Raw genomic sequence first — 15,734 nt, forward strand, 5'->3', positions numbered from 1 at the left:
CCTGGAGCTCATCAAGTAGACTAGCCTGGCTGGACACAGCCTCAGGGACCTACTGCTTCATAGTTGGACCACAAGTATGCACCACCATGCCTGGCTTTTTAACATGGGTTTAGGAGTGAAAACTCAGGTCCTCGTGCCAACTGAGTCAACTCCCCAGCCCTAATGAGTGTTATCTTAAAAAACAAAGAAAGCCCGAGACCAGGGCCAACTCAGAGCCAGCTAACTGTGTCTTGTTCAATACCTGCTGTTGCTCTTTGAGAGGGTTGATGGATGTTAGGCATTCTCACCCCTGTGAACATGTGGCCAGGCACACGGCTTTAACCAGGCTGTCTGCGTGCTGCAGTACTGAAGGCAGGCAGGACTAGGTAGGAGTGGAGTTTTGCTGGCCTGGCATAGGCCACACACACAGAGATAGAACAAGGTCACAATCCTAAATTCTGAGTCTGACCTGGCAGCATTCCAGGGCAGAGAATGATGAAACAAAGGCTCATTACAGGCAGCAGGAAAGGGCCTTCAAGGCAGCTGCTTCTCTCCATTCATGGGCTGTTCTTCAGGGAGGCTTGGGGCCAGAGAGGCCTGAGGTTCAGGAAGCAGATTTGGAGCAGCCAGCACTTCCTGGCCTGCTCTGGGCATCAGTAGGATGGAAAGAGCTCAAAGGAACCTTAATGGCTAATTCTTCATCCATCTCCTCAGCTGAAGTATAAAGATTCCATTCAGAGCTGTCCCTGCAGTGGAACATACTTTGGGACACATACAGCATTGTTCACAGGGACATTTCCTATAGCCAGGAAAAAGCCATAGAAAGGCCCTTTCAGTTCACTGCAAAGTAAGCAGGACTCTATTCAAGCCAGAGGATCTTTGCCACATGGGTCTGGTAGCTCCATGGACATAGTGACCTGCCTAGAGGTTATAAGACATGAGTTTTCAGATGCCCTTGAGTCCATAATTCTTTACACATGCCTATATTAAATATATATATATATATATATATATATATATATATATATATATATATATGCCTGCATGTAAACAGTTTTTTTTCAAGTGTAGTACTCAAACCGAGTCATACATGCCACTGAACTACACCCTAAGCCTCTCTATGTTTTTGAGACAGTGTCTTACTCCATAGTCTAGACTGACCTGGAACTCACTAGAAATGAAGCTCAGGCTAGCCTCAAAACTCTTGCAGATTGTTCTAAAATTATGTATGTGAGCCATCATGCTCAGTTTGTAAACAGATATTCCTAAATATATTTTATACATTTAAATGCGCGCGCACACATACTTATATGAAATCACACTATTTCTATCTTTTCTTTTTTGTTGTTGCTTTTGTTTTATAAGACAGTCTCATGTAGCCCAGTAGGACTCAAATGCTCTTATGTAGTAGAGGATGGCCTTCAACTCCTGATCTTCCTGTTCTACCTCCCAAGTTCTAGGATTACAGGCATGGACCATCACATCTGGTTGAAGTCATACTCCTGACTAAACTATGCATCACTAGTATTCATGAAATATATTTTGGATCAAATATTTGGTTACAAGATAACAAGTTAAGACTTACAGAAGGATTGCAGAGACACATGGTTATAAGGATAGCAATATGGCTTCCATTTGTTTGTTTGTTTCTACAAGTTTAAGTCACCAATTAAGTTTTTCTGCCTGTAAGTGGCAACACCTGTGATCCCTTTTGTAGTACGAATACCTATTTTTTCACCTTTTTTGTTGGGGGGAGTAACTCTGTCATGTGTCAAGTACTATTCTGAGTTCCTGGGTTATAGCAATGAAGCAAATAGTCAAAGGTCCATGGTTTGGCGAGGTCTGTACTCTAGTGAGGAGACTGATGGGAACAATCAACAAGGAAGAAGCTCCCTGTGTGTCTGGGAGAAATGGTGATGGAGAGGGGTATTGGGAAGGGCTTCCCCAGGAAATGGGCTTGAGTGGGAACTGGGAGTTGCATATCTTGGGGAGGGGTTTCTAGGTAGAGCAAATGCTTAGAATGGTTTTGGTACACTGCTCCTAGCCGGCCAAAGCTGGCACTGATTAGACCCAGCTCTCCCTCTCAATACCTACATCTGCTCAGATGGACTTGAACTAGAGAAACATAAGCTACCATGGTGAATTAACTGTCTTAGTTAGGGTTTTTATATTGCTGTGAAGAGACACCATAACCACAGCAACTCTTATAAAGAAAACATTTAATTGGAGTGGCTCACTTACAGTTTCAGAGGTTCAGTCCATTATCATGACAGGAGCATGACAGCATGCAAGCAGATGTGTTGCTGGAGAAATAGCTGAGAGTCCTATATCTTGCAGGCAACAGGAAGTCAACTGAGACACTGGGCGATATCCTGAGAATGGGAATCTTCAAAGCCCACCTCCACAGTGACACACTTCCTTCAACAAGGCCATACCCACTCCAATAAGTCTATACTTCCTAATAGTGCCATTCCTTATGAGATTATGGGGGCCAATTACATTCAAACTACCACATTCACTTTGATGGACTTTATGCCCAGAGGCTCCAGGTGGGGCTGGACAGCTCAGAGGACTTTCCTGTCTCCTGGGTCACTCACATTCTAACTCCACAAGATGGCCAATTTCCAGCAGGCACTTTGCTGGTTTCAGCTACCCACTTCCTATTTCACTGAAAGAAAATCCAGGCCATCAGACTGGCTTCCATTCTGTTCATAAGCTCTCAGTGTCGTTGTCCTTAGTGCCCATTGCTTGCTCAAAATCCTTCCTCTCTGCTATCATGCATAAGAGTGCACGGAAGTTCAGGCCCATGTCTCTGCAGGATGTCACTCCACACACTCTTCTTTCCAGTGCTTTCTCCACAGGCCCTACTACCTCCAATATGTTTTCAGTTTCTAGTTTTTGTGGTACTGAGGATCAAACTCAGGGCCTTGCTTATGCTAGGCAAATAATCTCCTATTGAGATACATCTCCAGCCCTCTTTATTTTTAATTTTGAGGCAGGATCTCACTAAGTTGTTTTTGCTAGCCTTGAACTTACTTTGTAACTTGAACTTACTTTGTAGTCCTTGGACTTATGACTCTCCTGACTTACTCTCTTGAGTAGTAGCTGGCATTACACCACCAGATCTAGCAGTATTTTGCTTTTTAAACAACTGATAGGCAAGAATGAACACATCTTTTAATTGTATTTATCTATTATTTATCTATTATTTATCCATTATCTATCATTTATCTATTAATTCATCCCTTCATTTAATGTATATGTGTTGTAGGAGTTGGATCTACCATATAGTTTCTGGAAATCAAACCCAAGTTACCAGGCTTGGCAGCAAGTGCCTTTACCCACTGAACCATCTCAGTAGCCCTAAACACATCTTCTGAGATACCAGTCGACAGTTGTTTTCAAATAGATGAAACAGACAAAACTGGCATACATTAAATAATTGTGTTTGGGATTCTAAAATGTTATGAGCAGAACTGGAATAATCTTGGTCTCTTCAGCATTAAACAACAACAGTAAAACATTCATAGCTTCCTGACCATTTTGGGCATTGTGTGTGGGTGTTTTTCTTACAGTATGTCTGTGCATCACATGCATGCAGTGTCTAAAGAGGCCAGAAGAGGGAGTTGGAGACATTTGTGAGCTACCATGTGGATGCTGGGAATCAAACCCAGGTGCTCTGGAATAGCAGCTAGTGCTCTTAACTACTGACCCACCTCTCCAGCCCATTTCCAGTAATTCTAAGGATTACAGACATGATGGTGTATAGAGATGCCATCTTCATAAGCTGCTGTTATTATTTTTGTTGTTGTTTTGGAGGGTGGAACCCAGGTCCTCATGTATGCCCGAAAGTGTTCTACCACTGGGTTGTAACTCCAGGTATGGGAGATTTTTAAACATAAGAATATTTAATTCTGGGCAAGAGAGATGACTCAGCAGTTAAAGCGCATATCACTCTTGCACTGGAGTGGAGTTTAGTACCTAGTACTCACACAAGGTGTATACAACCACCTATTACTCCAGCTCTGGGGTATCTGGTTCCCTTTCTGGCCTCCAAGGACATCTGTACTCACCACCACCACTACACCCCTTCCCCCCTACATGCACATAATTTAAAAAATAAAATAAATCTTTAAAACCTAATTCTTGTATACTGCTTTATAGCAGTATTCATGTTTTGTGTACATGCGCACGTAAATAGCCTTCCCACCCCAGAAATGCTGTTAAAATGCAGATTTGGGGTCAGTAGGTTGGGGCTGGAGCCTGGGACTCTTCATTTTCAACAGACATCCATACAGGTCAGTGAACCATTCTTTGTGTTTACAGAATATAAAGCACTTTCATATATATTATCTTACTTGTTCCTTGTCACAGTCCTATAGATATTCACCAAGACATACATGTTCATCCAAACCCCGAGCATATACAGATATGGTGTAGTGAAGTGGATAACTGACCAGCTGGCAAACAAAAGGACATACAGATAATTAAACAGCTGGAGTTGACCCTTCATATCTAGAGTTCCGCATCTGCCCAGCAAGGGTGGAAAATACTCAGAAAAGTGTGTTTGTGCCAAACACGCACAGATTTCATGTCCTTGTCATGATTCCTGAAACACACACACACAAGCCAACAACTATTTACATCGCATTTACATCTCATTAGGTAGTATAAGTGATCTGGAGACATTTAAAGTAGATGGAAGGAAGCCTGAAGGTTAGTGACTGCAGCATACCCGGGATTTATATAGTGTTCAAAACCAAGCAGGAAATAAAGGGGTTGTGAGGTGGGGGGTAACTGTATGGAGAGGTGATTTTAGCTGGGAAGGAAAGAGCTACCAGAAGTTCATCAGCAGGTGCTAGGCAGGCACTAGGAAGGTCCTTTGGCCAGAGCTCAGGGAAGACCCCAAATCGGGAAAGTGGACAGGGTGGCCAGGAGAAGTGAAGCCACATTTTCTAAACAAGTCCCAAGGGTTGAAGTTCACGAGTGACAGACCCGGGATTTGCTTTAGATCACTGTGGCTGCTGTAATGTAAAAAAACGTAAAATATCCCGTGTTAACTGGGAGCTGTGTAGGGTATCCCTGGACCATGGGGGTGGGGGGCGGGGGAGAGGGGGAGCCGAAAAGCCAGACCTGGCACCCTGGATCAGCTTGGAATTCAAGAGTCTGCAAATGGACGACAAGCCTCTCTGGGCTCAGGTAGGAAACGTCCAAGACAAGTGTGTTCCAAGGAATCACTTCAACAACAACCACTCCCCTTTTTCGTTCTTTCAGAGGACCTGGGCCTCCTTCTACGCTTTGCTGATTATTCGGACCTCTGAGACTCTTGTCCTTATCTGCCTCAGCCTCTCTGTCAAAGGGGACCCGCCACAACAACATCCTAGGTTTGCAGTCGTGTTCCTGAGACAAGCCTGGAGTCCGACCCTCTGGAGAAGTGGCGACCTCGAGCAGCCAGGGGCCTGGACACCGAACTCCAGTCATCAGCGACTCCAGCACACTTGTCTCATCCCTGGATACTGCCCCAGCGCTGCCACACACCAGCCCGTGGGGCACAGTCGAGAGGACGGTAGGTGCCTGGCTCTCAGGCGGCGGCGGTGGCAAGCTCTAAACCGTCGGTGCCCAGTGCTGGACGCCAAGGCTCGGCGTACGCACCACAGGCCTGCAGGGGGCGCCCGCGCCCCGCGCCACCCGCCCTCTGCGCCTCCGCCGGCGCCCCTGCGCGGCCCGGGGCGGGCGCAGCGGGCCAGCAAACTCCGGGGATTGACTACCCGCGCACTCACTTCCGCGTCCCGCCGCCCGCCGCCGCCATCGGACAATGGGCCGCGCGCCGCGGCTGCAGTGAGCTCCTCTGGATCCGGCCGCGGCCGAACCCCGGCCAGCCGCCGCCCAGTGGGTTTGCAAGTTCGGTTGCCCGACGTGGATGTGGGTTTGCTTTTTCTCTTTACATTCTCTGTCTTCTTTCGTCTGTTTTTGGTTTTATGTCTTAGAAAAAAGAACTTTTCAAAGCAGGCCGGGCACAGCTGAAGGCTACTCTGCCCCCACGTGGACGCTCCCCAGGGGAAAAGAAGTCTGGAAGTAAACTTAGCCCCGCTGGCCTGAAGGCCTCAACTTTGTTTGGACTGTAAGTTTTGGAGTCATGACCTTCTTGCTGGGCAGGTGGGAGTCTTTATCTTCCTTCGGCTGGACCTGAACCTCGGCCGGCACCCAAATCACCCCACCCCATTCACACCTTGTACCGGGAGTTAGGCCCCGGACACTGATCTGCAACATGGATAAATATGACGACCTGGGCCTGGAGGCCTGTAAGTTCATCGAGGACCTGAACATGTATGAGGCCTCCAAGGATGGACTCTTCCGTGTGGACAAAGGTGCCGGCAACAACCCTGAATTTGAGGAAACTAGAAGGGTGTTCGCGACCAAGATGGCCAAAATCCACCTCCAGCAGCAGCAGCAGCAGCAGCAGCAGCAGCAGCAGCAGCAGCAGCAGCAGCAGCAGCAGCAGCTCTTACAGGAGGAGGCCCTGTCTAGGGCGGGCAGAAGCCCTGTCAACGGCGGGAGCCGTCAGGGTGTGAGCAGCAAGCTGGCCGCAGATGGTGCCGCCAAGCCCCCTCTGGCTGCACCAACAGTGGCACCTGGATTAGCTACCGCCGCTGTGGCTGTGCAGCCCTCATACCCATCTCAGGAGCAGAGGACCAGGCCATCTGCCCATGGTGCAAGGCCTGGCGGTCAGAACTGTGGTTCCAGGGAGGGGGCTGTGAGTTCCCAGAGGCCTGCTTTACACGGTCTGGGTCCCTGTGAAGACCCTTCCTGCCTCACTCATGGAGACTATTATGACAATTTCTCTTTGGCAAACCCACAGTGGGGTGATAAATCAGAAGTGTCCCCCAGCATGAATCTGAGTATAAAGAGTGGGTGGCCAGGTTGCCCAGGGAATGATTCCCCATTGCCCAGATCCTGCGGGGACCATCACCCTTACCAGCCACAGCTCCCCATGTGCTCTGGCAGGTCTTTTGAGAGTGGCATCAGTGGCCAGGATGGTGGCATCAGTGGTCATAGCAATGTGAAGCCAACGGGCCTTTGGTCTACTGCTTCCTCTCAGCGAGTTAATCTCGGCTTTTCTTCTCCGGGCTTGGAGAATGGGGCCCCAGCTCAACCCAGGAGCACAACTGTTTGGGCACCTCTGGTCGCTACCAGCGCTAGCCAAGGAGCTTGTCTGAGAAGAGATTCAGGTCTGGGATGTGAGGCTTCAGGCAGAGTCTTCAAACCTACTGTGGACGCTCAGCCTTGGTTCCAGGATGGGCCCAAGTCTTACCTCTCTGTTTCTGCTCCATTATCCTCAACAACTGGCAAGGACAGTACCCAGCCAGGTATGACCCCTGGGCTGGGTCCTAAGCCTGGATGCATGGACTCTGGCACTGGTCCCCAGCCCAGCCCCACCAGCCTTGTCCATCCGGTGATGTCCACCTCATCTGAGTTATCTTGTAAAGAGAGTCCTCCTAGCTGGTCCACCGACAGCAGCCTGGGACCTGTGCTCTCAGAAAGCCCCACCCCCACCAAGGTGAGGTTGCCTTGCCAGACCCTCACACCAGGCCCTGAGCTTGGACCCTCCACTGCGGAACTGAAATTAGAAGCCCTTACCCAGCGTCTGGAGCAAGAGATGGACGCTCATCCCAAAGCTGATTACTTCGGTAAGTGAGATACTTTGTGGAATTGCCCGTGGTGAGGTGATGGGGTTCCCACCAGAATGCCATGGCTCCTCTTGAAGTAGTCTGCTGGGTTTTTTTTTTTTCTTCCTCTTTCAACTGCTTCTGCTCGTTCAGAGCCTTGAAAGCGGCTGTGGGCAGAAAGCAGCCCTCGTATTTGGGAGTTACCCATGTGTGCAGGGTGAAGCAGGGTGGGATTGTTCACAACTGCTCTCAAAAAAGGAGAAATGCTGTGGCTTTGGGTTTCAGGGGTTTGAGGTGCCACTTCAAGCCTCTTGCAGTGAAAGGCTTGGACTGGACTTGAATGGGGTGTTTTCCCCAGGGCCAGATATGTGGCTGTTCTACTCACAGTCACCGTGTGTGAATGTGTGGAATGCGTGGCTTTTGGTACTTGTCTGCTGTTCAGTATGGTGGCTCTGCAGGTACACCTGGACCAGCATCATCCCTTTTTTTTGATGCTGGTTAGAAATGGAAATTTGTAGCTCCTCCTTGGACCTGCTGCAGCAGGAACTCTGCAGGGTCACTAGAGCCACTGTGCCTCTTGACTCAGCCCACACACAGGTACCAGCCAGCAGCAGGTGACCCTGCTGTGCAGAGACACTAGAGTCCACTTTATCAGGTGCCTCCTGACTAAGTCCTTGCCCAAGGTACTAGCCAGCAGCTAGTAGATACCCACAGGTGTGTCTTGAAATAGGATGAAGATGCTTCTTGAGGCTTTTACACAAACTTGGCAGATTTCATTCTTTCTTCTAAAGAAACCATAGACTGTTTTGAGACTGCTGTCTTCAACTTTTTTCTCTGCATGGGGTTTGGAGGCAGCAAGAAAGTTTCTGTGTTCCTCTGTTGAAAACAATTGCCTGTCTCATGGGAGAGTGCCTTGGAAAGACAGCCTGTGCTTAGAAGTCTGTGGCTTTTTTTCATCCTTTTAATATTTTCCCTCTCCATTTTTGGCCTCATGATTTCTCCATAGTTCAAGTCCTACCAAGTAGCAGCTTTCCCAGCTAGAGGAAGGCCCTTTGAGGGAAAGATGCTGGCTTTTTCCCACTCTCTGAATGAACAGGTTTGTCCTGAGGTCCCAGCAGGGTCCAAGGAGCTGGGCCATGGGCCTATATGCAGTCCATAGTAGTGCTGGGGTTTGTTCATCATAAGCAGCTCTAGGAACTGTGCCCAGGATACTCAGCATTCAGAGGTCATGGTTGCTGTTAACTGGTTTCTTCTTAGATTTATTTATTTTATTATTTTACCTATTTGGGTGGTTTGTCTGTGTGTATGCCTCTACACCACATGTGTGTCTGTTGCTGGCAAAAGTCAGAAGAGGGCTCAGATTGTCCCCATGTGAGTGCTGGGAATTGAACCATGGCCCTCTGCAAGAGTAACAAGTACTCTTAGCTGCTGAACTAACTCTCTAGCTCCTGGTTTATTTTTAAAGTTACACAGTACTGTCCTGCTGTGAACTGCCCCATCTGTTTGCAAAGCATGGTCTTGAAAAATCATATTTAGCTGGAGATGCCGTGGGTCTTTTAATTTAAACTTATTTAGTTTTTGATTTAAAGCTTGTGGAACAAAAACATTTTATTTATTCAGGGGTGCTAGTTTATGCTCATCATCAGAGCAATGATGTTGACCTATACTGTTTATTCATTCATCCCCCAACCCCTGATCACCTGTCTGGGGTTGTGTCTGGGCTAGGCCTTGGGAATACACAGTAGGTCAACAGTCAATACAGTACAAGCAGAAGGAAATAATCAAGTACTAGGGAGACATATACTAGGTAGAGGGCTGGGATGAAGCCTTGTCCTATGGGTGACATTACTTGTTTTGAATTGGGTCATAAAATGAAGTCTCAGCTGGCATTTGGGCAAGAGCCTGAAGGAGGCAAGGGATGACAGGACCACTATGTACCTTTGTAGGGAAAGGGCTGAGGCTTGAGTTTGTGGAGCTCATTCCAGGCAGAGTCTGCTCTGTGGCAGCTTTGATGGTGGAGTGTCTTTCTAATTTCTCTTGAATGATCATGTGGCAGAAAAATTCCTCCCTTTAAGGACTCGGCAGGCAAGTTTTAACAGACCACATGCTTTCCTAGGCAGTACCTCCCTTGCTTATAAAACCAGTTGTCTGGGCCTTTCCTCTTCCCTCGGTCTCATAGCACTTGGAAGATTTGCTATATATTAAATCATGGTTAACTTTTACTTCCAGGTAGAATATTATTTCATGGCATAGCACTTTTGCCAGAGGGGCTGAAGTATTCTCTATCAGTCAGTAGCACTCTAGTTAGAAGCAAAGAAGACTGATGTTTGGTTTGTTACCCTAGATACCTTCCTGAGCCAGACTGAAAGTGTCTCTTGGGCATCTGACTCTGGGCAGAGCTTATGCCTCTTTCTTTCACTGCCTGTGAATGCTGTTGGTTTCTGAAGATGTCTGGTTTTTGGTTATTTAATGGTTTTTAAAATTGTATTAATAGGGAAGGGGAAAGGGGTGGGTGGGTAACTGAGTTCCATGGTGTGTGTGTGGAGGTCAGATGAAAACTTGCAGGAATCAGTTCTCTCAATCTGCCGTGTGGGCCTTGGGGGCAGGCTTGGCATCAAGTGCCTATACCTTTTGAGCTATCCTTCTGGCCCTAGTTTTTGGTTATTTATTAGCTCAGCATGGATGTCCTTGTATATATGTGTGTGTGTTTTTTTGTTTTTAATTTATTTTGGTTTTTTGAGAGAAGGTCTCATTCTATGGTTTAGATTGTAGCTCTCAATTACCTTCCTGTCTCAGATTCCTGAGCCCTGGGATTATGGATATCAGTACTGCGCCTGGCTCCTCTATGTACCTAGACAGGCCATGTTTCTCTCCACTCTTCCTATTTTTCATTTTGATTTGACACCCAAATGATTGTGCATATTTATGAGGTAATGAGCATGCCATTTCAGCAGAAAGTACAGGGAGCAGGTGAAGGCGCTTGGTGTTGCCATACCTCAGACCCTTATCATTTCTTTGTGTTTCACACAAAGAATTTTCAGTCATTTGTCCTCAGCTATTGTTACCATCCCCCTGTTGGTCAGCCTTGAGAAGCTGTCCCTCCTGTGCAGCCTTGGTCCCATCCTCTCTCTACCCTCCTCCCTGTTCTGCTCTGGTAACACTTGTCTATTCTCAACTTCTTTGAGATCAACCCTTAAACTTTTATGTCTGAATGACAGTATGTGGTATTCATTTTTCTCTGCCTGATTTATTTCATTTCCCATGGTGAAAGAAGCTGTTGATGTTATTATATCAGAGCTGCTTTCCTGATGCTCATTGCTCTTGGAAGAGAATGTTCTCCCAGTGCAGTTCTGTCCTCATGAAGCTGCTCATGCCACAGAGAGGAGGTGAAGAGTGTGCCATGAGCTTGTTTAGTAGGCCCCACCTTTTCCTCCTCACTCTGGCCCTCTCCTCCCTTACTAAGGAAAAGGGACACAAACAAAGACCCATATCAGCTTGGCTTTCTTGGAATCTCTGAAACTTTATTTTGGAGGGTGCTTGCTAAGTGATAATCTTGGGGTCCACATCTGACCCCATAGAGAGGTAGCAAAGTCCAATGTCATCCTGACCTGGCTTTCACACACTTCCCCCAGGGATCAGCCACTGTGTGTAGGCCACTCTGGGAGTAGGTGACCTTGGGTGGAGTGTCCTCCTAGGGGCTGATGACAGGTGACGGCTGTCTGCCAGTCTCACACTAGCATCTAGGGTCACTGCTCCATCAGTGAAGCAACTACCACAGCCCCCCTTCTGGTGCTGGAAAGAACACGTGACCTTGGGTATCCTGGCTCTGATAATAGATGCTGTCCATTGAAGGCCAGGCATTGGGTTAAGTGCTTGGGATACACTATCGCCAGCTGATCATCACAGTCAGTCGTGGCGCAGGCACCATTGTCCTCTGTCGTAAACAAGGAACTGTGGTGGAAAGGTTCAGTGGCTTGCCCACAGACCACCCTAGCCACTGCTTTTTCTTCTGGGGTGGGACTAGTTGGTCTCCCAGTTCTGGCTTAGATGTCCTCTATTCATCTACCCAGGAGAATGCATGCTCTGCGGGCCCCCCCCCCCCCTGCCCCGTACCTGAGTGAGGTACTAAAGGTAAGTACCTTCTTTCTGAAGGTAAGAAATATAGGTTGTAGAGTCTCCTTTCCTCATTAGTAGAGAATGGATCTCTCCACCTACAAAGACCCAGAGCAACTGACTCTGGCTTCAGCTTTTTAGTGCTTGACCCAGAATCTGTAGTAGCACAGGCACCAGGACACAGGATGTACTTTCCCCTGGGAATGGCTTTGTCCTTGCCTGGGCCCAGCAGGCCCCACTGCTTTCATTTTAATGTCTCTGTAGGAGGTGAATTGAAAAGAAGCTGGCATAAGCTGTCCTGTCAGGTCCTCCATGCGACATTTTCTTTGTCTTCTACTTTTTTGAGACAGGGTCTTATGCAGCCCATGCTAGCCTTGAGCTCTATATGTAGCTGAGGATAACCTTGGTCTGCTGATCCTCCTGTTTCCACCTCCTGAGTGCTAGAATTATAGGCACCCAGTCCAACCTCTCTGTCTTATAACCTTTCAAGCACATCTTATCTGACTTTGTGGCAGGTATGAAGTGAGGGGCTGATTTCCAGCCTGGGTGGAAATAATAGGCAAGAACATGACATGGGCTAGATCTGCAGTAGAGGAGCACCTCCAGATTTCTAGAACAGGGCAACTATCCACAGAACAAGCACAGCCTATCCTTAGCACCAGATGACTACAGAGCACAGCATCAGCCCAGAACCCTCTGGAGCCCTTACAGTCATTGTTGTCCTCTGGAATTCACAGCAGAAAACGTGATCTGAAGTAGAATATTATGACAGGAAAATATGTAAAACATATCATGGTGTGTTTGGGGGTGAATGGAAGTTCCATGGGTCAGCTGAGTGAAGTAGTCTGGGCATGGCCAGGGGTTGGTGATGTTGGCACAAAGAAAGCCCTATTGTAGCCTCTTACAAGTAGAAGTGACAGAGGTGCTTTCTGTGTGGTCAGTGGTCAGGACTCGGACAACATTTTGATCCTCTGTGTCTTCTGAAAGGATGTGACTTCTCACCAAAGCTTCAGCCCCTTGCCTGCCCAGAAGCTCTTTCATGGCATCTCCCTTCAGAGATGTCAGGGGCACATAACCAGGCAGTTCCAGGCTTTATTCAGAGCTGCATGCCCCTTCAATCAATCTGTAGATGCATTGGGCATCTGGGGCCCTCTGGGCCCTCTGTACTTGGCTGAGTTGATAGGGAAGGACACAGGGCCCAGAGTCAGGTCTGGCACTTGTGGTAAAATCTGTGCTTCCTCTAAGGCCCTTGAGTACTTTGGCCTTGCTCACTCTGCTTGAGAATCCCACCCTGATTCGTGTTCTCCAAGCTGCTCTGGCTGTTCCCAGCAAACACCTGCCTGCCTATCTCCCTCTAGGTATTCTGATTTTCTGGAGATAGAGCTCTGACTGACCTGAGTCCCCCACCAGCAGTTGCCTGTCCTATCATGCCTTCTCTTTGAGGTCCTCCCCTCCTTGGGAGGGAGGGTGTGTACCTACTCTTTTCCTTTGTGACCAGGAAAGACAACCCCCCCACCCCCGCCATGTCCCACCTTTCAGAGCAAGAAGCTGATCTTTTGACATGACCATTCTTGCCAGAGCTCCTAGAAAATTTTGTTCCTTTCTGTTTGCTGCCTACTTGCTGCTGCTACCTAGGAGGCAGAACTGTGGAAGAAAGGACTCACTTGGAAGTCAGGAAGCCAGGTGTTCTGGGCTTAATGCTACCAGTAGCCCAAGGGTTGATGCTGGGCAAGTCCTTGTCTCTACTGAGCCAGCATAGCCTCTGAGTGTCTTGTCAAGCCCAGAGGCTTAAGGTGTAGCACTGCGTATGATCAACATCTGGATTTTAGCTTGTCAGTCAACAGGGTCTGAGCAACATCATTGGTCACTATGGACAGTGGCAGCCACCAGGAGAGATCTGGATCTGGTTGCCTAGACCCATCTCCTTTCCAAATAGCTACAGAATTAGTGAAAGCTTTGTTTTTAGTTCCATTTTCAATGACAAGTAGTAGCCATTTTTGCTGTGTATATTCTGGAAAGCATAATTATTTTTGGTCTTTTTTTGTGACAGGGTCGTATTCTATAGGTCTGGCTATCCTGGAACTCACTCTATAGACTAGGCTGGCCTCAAATTCACAGAGATCCACCCACCTCTGCCTCCACAGGGATTAAAGCAATGATTCTCAAACTTCCTAATGCTGTGGCCTTTTAATACAGTTCTTCATGTTGTGGTGACTCCCAACCATGAAATTATTTCGTTGCTATTTCATAGCTGTAATTCTGCTACTGTTATAAATTGTAATGTAAATATATGATATGTGACCCCTGTGGGGGTTGCAAGCCACAGGTTAAGAACCACTGGATTAAAGGAATGAGCCACTACACCTGGCTGGAAAACACATAATTTAAAAGAGGAAGTGGGGGTATTACACATCTACAATTCTAGTACTCTGTAGGAGGATTACTCTAAATTTAAGGCCAGCCTGGGCTACATCATGAGACCTTGTCTCAAAAAAAAAAAAAAAAAAGAAATTAACAAAACACAATTAAAAGTGCATTAGGGGATGGGGGGGATGGCTTAGCAGATACAGATGCTTGCTGCCATGCCCAGTGACCTGAGTTTAACCCCTGGGACCTACATAGTGGAAATGGAGAATTGACTGCGGTAAATTGTCCTTGGGCCTCCATATGCATGCTGTGACATGTGCGTGCATATGTGTTTGTGTGTGTGTGTCACGTCTACACATTAATTAAATAATCATAAAAAACTGCTTTAGAAAGGACTCAGGGTCTATTTTAAGAATATTCCTTGGTTCAGGAACAGCTGGGGCCACCAGTTTGTGGTGCTTGCTGTCCTTGTTTTTACTGTCATGTCCCTGGATGCCCATAGCACTCTAGACAATGCTGGTCCTCGGCCTAATCATCTGACACAAGATGATGAATGGTCTGAGGCCTTACACTGTCTGATCTTTCCTTCTCTGTCCCAGTGCCTCACATCAAATAGGCTCAGTGGATTTGAGCTGAAGAAATGGAGGGATGCTCTTTAGCGTGGGGAGGGGAAGGACTGGACTTTTTACCAGAGTTAGCACACTTCATAGTTGGGTAAAATTTGTCAGGAAGTTACTTTTTATAGCATCCCACATGTATTACTCTTTAATCCTCTCTAGAACCCTATTACCTCTCCTTTTACAGATGGGGAAAGTGAGGCACACAGGAGTTCAGTGGTCTGTCTAACCTGCTGACCAAGCACCTTTGGTGAGCTTCCATACTGAGCTTCAGAACTTGACCTCCATTCAGTGATTTTGAAAGTACAGGGGGTCCCTGACCAAGGAGCTTACTGTAGCCTTGTTCTTCTCTGGCAACCACACTGTCTACAGCAGCCGGATCCTTGTCTTTCATCCCTGCCCAGCATCCATGTCGTCTTCTGCCTGTTCCCCTAGGAGTGCTTCCCTACAGTGCTGTGATAGGGCCCCCAGTGCAGGGAACATGACTACCCAATGGCCAGACTCTGACTGTTCATGCTCCACTCAAGCTTGTGGGTCATGATGAGCAGGCCACACCATTGGGAGTGCTTATGTGACTTCCTGCACTGGAGTGTTCTAGCCCACACTTTTCTTGGCAGCATTCTGTATACTTGTTCCCAGGCAGTGCCCAGAGAGATATGAACCAAACTTAGATGAAACTATGCTGAGTATATCTGGCAAGCTGAACAGAAAGCTTTATCTTTAGATGAAATAGATCACCAAAATTTCCAAAGCAGGGAGTATTGGCCAGAGATTATTTATATCTACTCCAGAGTTTGTTTTTTCATTTTATCCCTCATGGGTAAACCAGTTGGACATGGGATCTGAGAATCATGTTGTAGGAGACTTTCTGCTTAACCATTTCAAGTAGATGACTTTAAGATCTACAGCTGGGTTATTTTTAAGTTTTATAAGCTGTGAGTGTAGACTTGGTCAATTTCCTTCCTCATCTTTCCTGTTCTATGTGACTTAT

General features: G+C 47.3%; 1 protein-coding gene across 1 annotated transcript in view; it reads left to right on the forward strand.

Annotated features, from left to right (window-relative positions):
- Nucleotides 1-6,233: 6,233 nt before the first annotated feature.
- Limd1 (LIM domain containing 1) overlaps nt 6,234-15,734 on the forward strand; it is a 59,889-nt gene continuing 50,388 nt past the window's right edge. Inside the window, exon 1 of the mRNA XM_059269008.1 lies at nt 6,234-7,667. Within this exon, the coding sequence (XP_059124991.1) occupies nt 6,248-7,667 (1,420 nt within the window). The 5' untranslated portion in view covers nt 6,234-6,247. The remainder of the gene's footprint in view (nt 7,668-15,734) is intronic.

Source organism: Peromyscus eremicus, chromosome 7 (assembly GCF_949786415.1).
Source record: "Peromyscus eremicus chromosome 7, PerEre_H2_v1, whole genome shotgun sequence".
Classification (NCBI taxonomy): domain Eukaryota; kingdom Metazoa; phylum Chordata; class Mammalia; order Rodentia; family Cricetidae; genus Peromyscus; species Peromyscus eremicus.